This window comes from Mus caroli, chromosome X (genome assembly GCF_900094665.2).
Source record: "Mus caroli chromosome X, CAROLI_EIJ_v1.1, whole genome shotgun sequence".
NCBI classification, from domain to species: Eukaryota; Metazoa; Chordata; class Mammalia; order Rodentia; family Muridae; genus Mus; species Mus caroli.
Window position 1 is genome coordinate 52,177,416 of NC_034589.1, and position 12,956 is coordinate 52,190,371.

At 40.6% G+C, this 12,956-nt stretch overlaps 1 protein-coding gene across 5 annotated transcripts in view; it reads right to left on the reverse strand.

Annotated features, from left to right (window-relative positions):
* The window catches only part of Arhgef6 (Rac/Cdc42 guanine nucleotide exchange factor 6), a 106,898-nt gene that overhangs the window by 20,026 nt on the left and 73,916 nt on the right, over positions 1–12,956 (reverse strand). For all 5 annotated transcript variants that reach the window (XM_021152941.1, XM_029473344.1, XM_029473343.1 and 2 more), the window contains one exon: positions 3,795–3,933. In XM_021152941.1, coding sequence (XP_021008600.1) covers positions 3,795–3,933 — 139 coding nt within the window. The remainder of the gene's footprint in view (positions 1–3,794; positions 3,934–12,956) is intronic.

Genomic DNA, 12,956 nt, shown 5'->3' on the forward strand with positions numbered 1-12,956 from the left:
AAAGTGTGACCACAAAAAGATAACCCAACAGAAGTGCATGTGTGTGTGTGTGTGCGTGTGTGTGTGTGTGTGTGTGTGTGTGTGTTGGAATTGTCTTGTATCTTAGTTGTGGTTGATTACATGAATCCACACCTGTATTAAAATTCAAGGAGGGGCTGGAGAGATGGCTCAGTGGTTAAGCGCACTGGCTGCTCTTCCAGAGGTCCTGAGGTTAAATCCCAGCAACCACATGGTGGTATACCACCATCTGTAATGGGATCCGATGCCATCTTCTGTGTGTCTGAAGACAGCTACAGTGTACTCATATAAATAAAATAAACACATCTTTTTAAAAATTCAAGGAACTATGAGCCAAAAGCAATTTTATTTCTTCTTATCTTTTAACATTTTATTTTTATTTTATTTTTTAATTATATGTGGCTAGGAGAGAATGTGTATGTGCACCTGAGTGTAGATATTTGAGGAGGCCAGAGACTTTGGGTCCCACTGGAGCTAACCACAGTTACAGGCAGTGATAAGCAAGCTGACTTCAGGGCTGGGATCCTTTGCAAAAGTAGTATGCACTATTAACTGCTGAGCTGTCTTTCCAGCCCCAGAACATTTCTTCTATTTTTATTTTTCTTTTTCTTTTTTCTTTTTCTTTTTCTTTTTTCTTTTTCTTTTTCTTTTTTTTCTTTTTCTTTTTTTTTCTTTCTCTTTCTCTTCCTTCCTTCCTTTCTTCCTTTCTTCCTTCCATCTCTCCCTCCCTTTCTCTCTCTTTCCTCTCTCTCTCTCTCTTTCTTTCTTTTTTTTTTCTTTTTGACAGAGTTTCTCTGTATAGCCCTGGCTGTCCTGGAACTCACTCTGTAGACCAGGCTGGCCTCAAACTCAGAAATCTGCCTACCTCTGCCTCCCAAGTGCTGGAATTAAAGGCATGCACCACCACTGCCCTGCTCCCAGAAAATTTCTTAATCACTTAATTACTAGAAGCACTGAGATCCTAAATTCTGGTCCAGTTTTGAATTCTTAACTTATACTATACAATTGATTGTTTTGCACATAAAATTAAAATGTACTGCTATTTTTCTTTTGAATTGACAAGCAAATTTGTTGATAGTTATGGTGTATAATATGATGGTTTAATATATGCATACACATATACACATTCACATTGTAGAATCTAGCCAATCACAATTGACATTTAAGACAATTTATAACATATCATATATTTAGTAACAACATAATAGTTGTCATTATTGAGGTAATACTTCCCATTTCCCTGACCAGCAAATAATGAACTCCACAGATTTTTGTATGCTTCGATATGGTTACAGTTTGGTCTGTCTTTCTTTCCTTTCCTCTTCTCTTCTCTTCTCTTCTCTTCTCTTCTCTTCTCTTCTCTTCTCTTCTCTTCTCTTCTCTTCTCTTCTCGTATTTTGTTGTCTAGGTTTTGTAGGATTTGGGTTTGATTTTTGAGAAAGATCTTGAAGCTGAGTGGGTAGGGAGGAATAGAGGATCTTGGTGGACTTGGAGGAGGGGAAAAATATGATCAAATATATTTAAATTTAAATTTAAATTTATTTTAATTAATAAAAATTGAATAAATAAGTAATATTTACCATTACTAAATAATTACTCAGAGGGACATCACTGATCCTGTAGTGCAACTAGTATTGAGGTATATGGACATGGTAGGCATACTTCACTTAGGAGTATATATGGATTCAGTTGAAGAACGGAGAAGGCCAATCTGCTCATACAGTCTCAGGTAGAAAACATGGTAGAACAAACTAGAGATCTAACTCAGGCCACAGGCAGGATTGTCCATGGAAAATTAGTGTGTGTTCTTTCACGGTAAATCTTATTTTATCAAGTGATTAGAAATTCGGATGGGCCTGTCCCAATGCTACACTCCCAGAAAGGGGGATGTAGCATTTGATGGTCCCAATCTGAAGGAAGAGTCAAAGCCAATGTGACCAAACAGAGGCTGGCCTAGAAACAGATGAGGCTTGCAGGCAGACAGGCAGGCAGGAGGAGCTTAACTGTGTGTTCCTGAAGTTGTCAGTACTGCAGCATTGTGTTGTAGCATTGAGAAGTGACAAGCAGAGGCCACTGGTTTCTGAATTTTTGTGATAAGGAAGGAGGGGCAAACCTCAAACCATCTGCTGAACTGGTTTAGCATACAGAAAGGCATCCAGAGGTCAATGCCTTCTAGAGCCCCAATTGAAATTTCATTCTGGCAACCTTTCCTCACCAGCTCCCCGCTGTCTCCAACTTTAGGGTAGCCCAAATACCCCGAGAGGAGACGGTTTTTTCACACGGAGGTGAGCGCTTAAGACTTACAAATTCTGACAAGAACAGTAGCTTTTTTTCTTTAAAGATAATCAGCCCCTTTAAAACCTCAAAACCTTTCCCCAGACACAGGAAGAGCAACTATGGTAAACACAGTCGTTGCCGCCCACGCCTCCACATCCAGTGCCAGATCACAAAAGAGCTGCGTGTTAAAAGATTTTGCTGAAAGGACCCTGATATAGCTGTCTCTTGTGAGGCTATGCTGGGACCTGGCAAACACAGAAGTGGATGCTCACAGTCAGCTATTGGATGGAACACAGGAGGAGCTAGAGAAAGTACCCAAGGAGCTGAAGGGGTCTGCAACCCTATAGGTGGAACAACAATATGAACTAACCAGTACCCCCAGAGCTCGTGTCTCTAGCTGCTTTTGTAGCAGAAGATGGCCTAGTCGGCCATCATTGGGAAGAGAGGCCCCTTGGTCTTGCAAACTTTATATGCCTCAGTACAGGGGAATGCCAGGGCCAAGAAGTGGGAGTGGGTGGGTAGGGGAGTGGGGTGAGGGAGAGGGTATAGGGGACTTTAGGGATAGCATTTGAATAAATGAAATAAATACCTTAAAAAAAACCCTCAAAATTTGGGTGCTCAGACTCGCTTATCAGACCTCATTGCAATTCCTAATATTTAGAAAAGATTGTAGCTACACTACAATCATTACGAGTACATTTTAAGTTCCTAAACAAAAATGTGAGTGGACTTTGATGTAAACACACTGGTGGGCAGTGGAGAGTAGTATTGGATCCATTTATAATCTTTAAGGAGGGCCAGAGTCAGAAAATCAAATGTCCACATTGTTCCCATCTGCGACAAACATCTTTTTCTTTTTTTTTGTATTTTCTTCTCCTGATTTTTGGAGAAAATGTTTTTTAACATTGTTTTGCATTGGTTTGCAAAACAATAGAGATTTGTAGGTCTGAATGCCAAAGAACCATCATCTACAGACAAGTTGGCAATAGAAAACCAAGGCAGTAGTTCTCAGCCGTCCTAATTCTGTAACCCTTTACATTTCCTCATGTTGTGGGGACCCCCAACCATAACCTTAATTCATTGCTACTTCATAACTGTAATGTTGCTACTGTTATGAATCACAATATAAATATCTGATGTGCAGGATAGCTGATATGTGATCCCAGTGGAAGGGTTGTTCAGCCGCTGAAAGGGTTGCAACCCATAGTTTGGGAACCACTGACCTAAGTCAATAAATGAGCACAGCCTTAAGGGAAGCAACAGGGCCAAGATCTGGAGGAGGAGAGAGGAAGAATTATAACTGTGTATCTTATTTGGTTGCATAAAGAGGGATGCTGGAATACCATCCAGGAAGAGGGAAGAACTCATCAAGTTGACTTGGAAACCATGATGCTTTCTGGATTCTTAATAAAGTTGGTTTGGAGGCAGACCATCTGCTTTGTGCAGTGCTGAGGACACCAGTTGGTAGTGGACCTTGCCTAAAGCTTGCCTTTCCTTACCTCCATATGTCGTTCCAGTTCTTGCAAGAGAGTAACATACTTTTCCAGTCGCATGAATGGTTTGCTGAGACTTGTTGTTAGAATGAGGATACCCGGGCTGGATGCACCTTGATTTTCCATGAATCGTTCTAGATCATCACTAGAGAAAAACAATGAATGTATTTTGAAGATTGCTAAATATCTGATGCCGAGTATCAACTTACTGTGTTAGTATATTTTGCACAGTGAAAACAGCCATTATTCATCTCTCCAATGTCATCAGTTCTGTGGCCAGCACAGGGGAGATGATGATGGGCCACACCTGAGATCCCTGGTGTTATTTACCCATTCAGCACTTACTAGTGGAGCAGCTACTGGGGAGAAGATTCTGTCCTTAGATAGTACTACTACAGCAATGAACATAAGTTCCCCACCTTTAAGGATTCTGTATCCGGGTGACAGGGTGAAGAGTCTATCAGATGACCTCAATCTCATGTTAAAATAGTATGCTTTCTTGATCAGTTCAAACATTCTACTCATTTGCTGGTCTGATGCCATGATTAACAACTTAGTAAACTCTCCATCTCACTCTACTCTGCTCTTCTAGAATCAAAGGCTATATTCAGGCAGCAGGGTGTTGGTATGGCTAAGCAAAGAGTTAATTTGAGTAAGACCTGACTGAGTACAGTTCTGCAGTTTATCTGAACATTCCCATAAGGCAGCATCTTAGTGGAGATACAAGTACATTTCATGACCCTAGAACTATAAATGTATAAATCTCACATGCTGCTTCCTCTTTCAGTACCTTTCCAGATTGTCTCCATCTATGAGGGCTGGGACTACAAGGTGATTCAATATACCCTTTGAAAAATAGAGAGGTGTGGTAGCAATTGCTGTCCTAGCTCTCAGAACATAGGAGAAACTCCAGCAATTTGAGGTCAGCCTGAGTGACCTAATGACATCTAGGGCACACTGGGATAAAGAATGTTGTATAAAATAATGAAAGAAAAAAGATGAGAAAGAAGGAAAGAAGAAAGAAAGATGGAAAGGAAGGAGGGAAGGGAGGAGAGGAGGGAGAAAGGAAAAGGAAAAGATACAAGAAAGATGGAGAGAGAATGGGAGGAAGGAAATGGAAAAAAGATAGAATTAGAAAGAGGAATCTACTTCCTGAGAACTCAATTTGAATCTTTTGCTTTCTCCCTTGACCACTTAACTCCCTTGGTCATCTGTACACATTCAGCCATTTCCAGATTTCCTTGGAGTGCTTTCATCCCTGTCCACCCCACCTCTATCATACAAGTCTAAGCCATCATCAGTTCCCATCTAGCAGACTGCTGTAGGCTAAGTGTTTCCTCAGCTTACTGTCTTTCCCTGTTCACCATCCTGCAATAGTGCTTTAGTACCATAACTTTCCCATCAAGAACTTCTAAGGTCGTCTTAACTTTTTAGATCCCTACTGGATTCACCAACATTCAAACTCACCCCATGCAAGAGTTTTCTACTAAAGAGTGGCCATGTTTTAATTGAACATACTTTATTTTGTGAACCCCAACTGTGGAATTACCACAGCTTGTGAAATGAGTTCAAAGAAACCCTACTATCAGCAATAGAGTATAAATAGAGTTGAAAATGGAGAAACTTGTAAGTGATCCCTATTTTAAATGAACACTCTCTCCTCAGGTTTCTGGGCTTAGTCAAGGATGCAGTTTCAGCAACCACACAGCAGCTCTGACTATGTAGTACTGTATGCATGTCAAGGGGGAAAGGGCTGGCGATGGCTGCCTTAGGGAATACTGCATCTCAACTGAACAGTTGCATCAAATCATCACTGTTCATCAAATCGTCCATTTTCACAGCCATGTTCTAGAAGCAGCTGAGGGTAAATGCCTGAGCCTCAAGTAACCCATGCATAAAACAGAAAACCAGGAGCTGGAAAGAGACTTGGTGGTCAAAGCATATACCTTTGCTCTTGTAAGGGACCAGCTCACAACTGCCTCTAACTCCAGTTCCAGGGGATCTGACACCCTCTTTTGGATCCTATGGGCACCTTCACTCACATGTACACATACCACCCCCCAGAAACATAATATACATGGATAAAAAGTAAAAGGAATCCTTTAAAGAACAGATAAAACTTACTTTCTAATTAAACTGTTTGGATTAAGCTAATGGAATTTGTAAGGTTACCATTTTATGCTAAGCATTTTGGTATAGGTGTTTTCTCCATTTTATAATTGAGAAACCTGAGGTCCAGGAAAGCAAATAGCTGGTAGTGGCTATGGTAGGTCTGATGCCAACCTTGGGACTGTCAACATTACCACCCTGCCTCTCTACAGAGAGGGATTTTTTTTTTTTTGTCAACTTTAGCCAACAGATGCATTATCATTACCTTTTCAAGACCTGGCTACAATCTTATCTTTGAAATCTCCTAGTACCCAGGATTTGCAGCTTAATGGATAATTGTCTGATGTTTAATTTCCAACCAAGAGATTAAAGAGGCATTAAAAGTCATCACTTATAAAATATAAGTAAGAAAGTGCATTTAAGCAGCCATGCAATCTAAAGAAAATAGCTTTGCTAGTTTCCTTTCAGTTTGGTAAATTTGCTTTGTGTTTCCTTTCTATGACTAAAGGACTGTCAATCTTCCAGAGTCTGCTCTAATTGCTGTGAGAGTTGCAGCAATTGATAGCATGGGCTCATGGACACTGTGCTATTGCTTCCCAAGAACCAGGCTAATTCTTAGACTTGGTAAATATTATAAAGCTATTTAACATTTTTTTAAAAAAAAATAACATGAGACACCTGTCTTGGATAACAACAGATTATTGGGAAGAAAAGAAACTGTTACTGGTGAAATGAACCCAATCATGTTATAGAGATACTATCTGGAGTGATAAATTGATTCCAGAAGACATACTTTATTTAGCTAAATAAGCTTAATATGGAAAGTAATATTATGTGTAAATAAAAATATACAAATGTATAATCATTATAGCAAAAACCCAATATGGTTTGAAGTAGTTTTTACTTTTAAATAGCTTTAAAGAAAATCTTATTTTATTTCATAATGTGTGTGGGTGTGTTGCCTGCATGTATTGTTTGGGTATGTATGTGTTGGATCCCCTGGAACTGGAGATTCCCATGGTTGGGGGCCAATATGTGGGTGCTGAGAATTGAACCCAGATCCTCTGCAAGAGTCGTCATTGTTCTTAACTGCTGAACCATCTCTCCAGTCCTCACCCCACTTTTTGGCTACTTGAGGAAGGTCTCATGTAGCTTAGACTGACCTTTGCTATATAGCAAAGGGTGGCTTTGAACTCCTGATCTTATTGCCTCAGATGGGCTTACAAATGTGTATTACCACAACAGGCTCAAGCCTTGCTTTTGAAGCCTAATATTCATAAGAAACACTTTTCAATGAATTTATGAATGCCATTTCAAATTCAATATACATTTGCTTCATAGAAAATATGGTTGATGGGGCTGTGTTATATTCTGGGTTGGGCTGGAAGAGTGGAGAAAAACATGCTATGTCATAATAACACTAGAGTGTTTAATTAGTCTCTATAACAATGTTCCTGGGGCCACTGAGGTGGCTCAGTCGGTAAAAGTGCTTGGAGTGGGAGTCTTTACAAGTGATCTGAGTGTCATCCCTAAGACCCACACTGGAAGGAAAAACTAATTCCTTGACCTCTACACTTGTGTTATTGTAATGCACCACACACACACACACACACACACACACACTACAGCAGAGAGAGAGAGAGAGAGAGAGAGAGAGAGAGAGAGAGGCACTAAATTGGTATGTCAAAAACTTTTTCTAAGGAATCTTCATGCAGACTTTTAAGGAGAATGAATACAGCCCTAACCTAGCAGAGGGTCAGTGACTCCTCCTCCCCACCTTACTCCCTCCCTAACAGCCTCTCTTTGGAATTGTGGTGTCCTGGCATGAAGCTTTCAGTTCTAGTCAGTGGAAAAGACACTTTTCTTTTCTTTTTTTTTTTATTCTCCAATGTTAGACTATCTGCTTTCTGTTTATTTGTAAACAGCCTTTGATAGCCTTCTAAATCAATACTATATAGTATGTGCTAGCTTTCAGTTCCTGATTCTCCTGCTTTCAATTATCAAATGCTGGGATTATAGGCACACCCACACCCACCACATGTGATTTGTCTGCTTTTTGTCCCCACCACTTTTTTTTTAAAATGGGACTAGCCAGTCTCAGTGCATTCCATGACTCCTCAAAGACAGAAACAAAACACGATTAAGGCTTAGAACTGTTACCTGTGTTCCTTGTCCACAGAGCAAATGGCTAGTTCTTTGGAGGTTTTCTCAAAGTCATCATTACTAGCAAGCATAGTAAACAGAGGATGAGGACTTAAGAATGAGAAAAGTATACAGGGTATCTGTGATAGCCACTGCAGTGGCAAGGGAAATGATGTTCACAACTGTTGGTGCACACTCTCTTCTCTTCTCTTGTCTCTCTTTTCAACCCTCTCCCTCGTGGAAAGGGTGGATGGGTGCTATACAAAAGCTCGGGGAAGAAGTGGGTATTTCTGTAAGGGAGCAGTTATTCCCAAGAAGAGCCAGAAAGGTACCTTAACAAGTCAGCAGGGGAGAGGAAGGGGAAATCCCAGAAGACCTCACCCAGTGGATCACAGAAGACAGAAGCAGCCATTCAAATATATGTAAATATGGGGACCCAGCAAAGCTGGTGCCTGATTACATATGCAAATTCAGGCAAGACTTCGCCACATTTACACAAGGCATCTTACGCAAGGCATCTAATTTGAAGGTTGAATCTGTTTTCATGGCCAACAGGTGCATGTGATCATTTCTGGTTTGATATTGCCACCTACAGACCCAAAGGCAGAAGTTCACCTGGGCAGGACAACTTGAGAAGGCAGAGAGAAATCCACTGATGTACCCTATTTCAGTAGAAGCCTTCATCAAAACACAACCTCAATCTGGAGTTTCTGTGAGCTTCGTTCAACTGGGTTTTGTATTTCATCTGTCATCAGTGAGCCAGAGATCCATGCAAAATAGAAGATACACTCGAAGCCCAACTGAGAAAGATCTCCAGCATTTCAGTTTAATGTCATCTCATCCATGGAAATAGGTCAGAAATTTACTTCTTGGGAGATTCCACTGAGTCTTCTATCATTTTAAGGTGGATTATAAAGTGCTCACAAAATCACCACTAATTAATATTCAAGGAAGGCAACTGATATTTAGAAGTTATTTGAATCCTACCATGTAACACAGCTTCTAACTGGGACAGTATAAAGGTGATTTTAAAAACTAGGATCAGATCAGGTAAAGTGCACATATACAAGCATAAAAAATAAATTAGGGGGCTAAAGAGATGGCTCAGTAGTTAAGATTGTTTGCTATGAAATTCTGAGTTCTATAGTTCATTCCTTTGTTAAAAACAAAGGTATCATGAATTTTGCAGGCAAATGTATGTGACTTAGGAATATCATCCTGAGTGAGGTAACCCAGTCCCAAAAGGACATGCATGGCATGTACTCACTGATAATTAGCCACAAAGTGCAGAATACCCACGATACACCCCACAGGCCCTAAGAAGTTAAATGAGAAGAAAGGCCTAAATAAGGATTTTGAATCTCACTTAGAAGGGGGAATAAAAAAATTATAGAAGGCAGATGGAGGGAGGGAACTGAGTGGGAGAGGGGATGAGAAGGGAGTAGGAGGGGTTCAGGATCAGATGTGGGGAGAGACAGGAGAGATAGCCATGAGAATTAATGGAAATCTTCAGCTGATGGGGTTGGGGGTGGGAACATCTTGAGGTTGTATCAGAGACCTGAGATATGGGAGGCTCCCAAGAATCAGTGGGGGTGACCTTAACTGAGACTCACAGAAGTAGGGATGTGAAACCTGAAGAGGCCACCTCGTGTAGCCAGGCAGGAACCCCAGTGGAGTAATGGGGACACCTACTCACAAAACTTTTGACTCCAAATTTATCCTGTCTACGAGAAATGCAAGGATGAGGGATGGAGCAGAGATTGAGGGAATGGCCAACCAATAACCAGCCCAACTTGAGATCCATCCCATGGACAAGCACCAATCCCTGACACTATTAATAATACTCTGTCATGCTTATAGATAGGAGTCTAGCATGGCTGTCCTCTGAGAGGCTCTACTCAGCATCTGACTCAAACAGATGCAGACACCCACAGCCAAACTGTGGATGGAGCTTGGGGACTCTTATGGAAGTATAGGAGAAAGGATTGCAGCCCCTAAAGGGATAGGAACTCCACAGAAAGACCAACAGAGTCAACTAACTTGAACTCTTAGGGCCCTCAGAGTCTGAACCACCAACCAAAGAACATACAGGGCTGAACCTAGACCTCCCCACACATATGTAGCAGGTGTGCAGCTTGGTCTTCAGGTAGGTTCCAAACAACTGAAGCAGGGGCTGTCCCTAAAGCTGTTGCCTGTCTGTGGAATCCATTTTCCTAACTGGGCTGTCTTTTCTGGCCTCGGTGGGAGAAGTGCCTAGCCCTGAGGAGATTTGATGTGCCAAGGTGAGGCGATCTCCAGGGGGAGCTTCCACTCTCTTAGAGGAGAAGGGGAGGGGGTGGGTGAGAGACTATAGGAGGGGAGACTAGGAGGGGGACAAAAATTGGGATATAAAGTGAATAAAAAAATAAATAAAATAAAGCGGTGAAAGATAAACACATTGTGGGGCTAAAGAGATGACTCAGTAGTTAAGACTGCTTGCTACAAATCATGAGTTCTGTAGTTCAGATCCCAGCACTCAGGTAACTAGCTGCATGTCCAGTAAATGCCTGTAGCTGAGCTCTGAGCGATCCAACACCCTTGTCTGGCCTCTGTGCTACACGGGTGCTTTCCCCTCTCCTCCCCACTTTCTCCAACACACAAACAAACCAATCAGGAAAACCAAGAAAGTAATGGTAAGTTCTATTTTCTTCAGTGAGCTATGCATAACAAATGCAAATAATACAGTCTCTAGAAATTACTCTGATAGGATATACCAGAGAAATATTTGCTCTTGAAGATGTGAAAAGATAAAGGGTGCCAATCTACTGTACCCTTTTCTCTTTTCTTCACAGCTACAGTTTCACAGATACCATACTCCAATGAAAAGATCACCAAATCCCTTAGAGAATGGTCAACAGATGCATTTCACCAAAATGGGCATGCCACCAACATATCCCATCCTCTTCAATTCTAAGTAAAAGGAACTGAATCCCAAGCAAGTAAGGCTGGAGAGTAGGGCACACCCCTTCCTCTAGACCTTGCATATAAAGTGGAGGCTATATTAGGAGATTAGAAGGCTGAAAATACTTGGGCTTCACGTGAAGGACAAGGGTGTCATGCTAGATGAGGCTCAGAAGGATGGCAAAAGTTTTCTCTGTTCTGAGTGGGAATGTTGATAGTGAGGTTTTGTGAATGACTGAACATTAAGAACCAGCAACTGTAACTTCCTTCTTCTAATTGTAACCTGAGACTGCTTCCCTACAGATACCTATAAAGACCTACTGAGACTAGCTAACTCCTCTTCCTGCGCTGGCTGTACTTGGGTTGTTGCACCATTGGTACCACTACATCAGAGTGCACATGGCCTCTGTGGTCACAGGTTTTCTGTTCACTTATCTGCCTGTGTTCATGTACTCACTCCATGAATCAGGTCAATCTCTGAAGCCACACTGGCCTCAGCAACTGGGTGAGCTCATTTAGACCTAGTCTCAGAAATATAAGGTGGATAGTAATTAAAGAATATACTGAACATTGGCTTCTGGGCTCTGTGTGCACGTGCATGTGTGCTCATGGGTGATTCTGTGCACATACAAAGTACAAAGCAAGGACATGTCCCAGCCTCTTTAGTTCCTTATCTGGTGGCATGATTTCTCTTTGCCATGCTCCTGCCAATGATTCGAGCCTCCTCACAAAAGCCAAAAAAAAAAAAAAAAAAAAAAGACAAAAAAAAAAAAAAAAAAAAAAAAAAAAAAAAAAAAAAAAAATGTCAGCACCATGGCCATGAGCCATCTAGATTCAGAAGCCTTATAAAGTTACCCAGGTTCAAGTATTTTGTTATGGAAATGAACAACAGACAGTTATACCTCCTTTTTACTAAATTTTACCATTTTTTTACTAACATACCCAATGGTTCTTCTCAGATATATCTTTCTAGTTACATAAAGATGAACATTCTGCAAATGCAGAATAAATTCCACAGAAAAGTGGCTCAAAGGGTAAAATTAAAAGAGCAATGATAGAGCCCAGAGCTATTGAGAGCTGCCAGCAGAAAGTAATACTGAGCCTGGATGAAATAACCACTGGAGACAGCTAGCAGCTCTATTGAGAATTGCTGTAGACCATTAATGGCTTTGTGATTCCCATTCCCTACTCTACCCACCACTTCACTGTTGGTTGATGGGTATTTGCTAAATTTGTTTTTAAGTGACACATTAAAATGTATGAAAATATACATACCATACAAAAATATATAAATAAATAAAACTTGAAAGCAAGGGTCTTGTGGCCCAAGCCAGTTATGCGAGAGGATCACAAGTTTGTCCTGTCTGGGCTATAAAGGGAGCCTGAAAATTCAGTGAGAACCTGCCTCAAAATAAAAAAATATAAAAGAGGCAGAATGTTTGTGTATCATGTCATAGGTTCAATCTTCAGTATCAACAAAAAGGAAAAATATATAAATTCAAAATGTTCTAATATCACAACCATGGCAGATAACACAATAATAGCCTACCATGCAGACTAAAAATGAAATTTAAAAATTAAAATATTAATGAATCATGAGATAGACATTAGAAAAACTATAAAATAGGACATTAAAATGAAAATTATGTAGAAGAATGAAACACAAGTATGCACTTTTTATCGATATATTTTCTCATTCTTTGGTATTTCTGTTTTCACTTTTATGAACATTTCAAAATGACTTCTCATCAAAATAGCTTTTGTAACATTCAAGGTAACCACAAAAAATCCTGTATAGTAGATGTACTGGCTAATTTTGTGTCAACTTGACACAGCTGGAGTTATCACAGAGAAAGGAGCTTCAGTTGAGGAAATGCCTCCATGAGATACAACTGTAAGGCATTTTCTCAATTAGTGATCAAGGGGGAAGGCCCCTTGTGGGTGGTGCCATCTCTGGACTGGTAGTCTTGGGTTCTA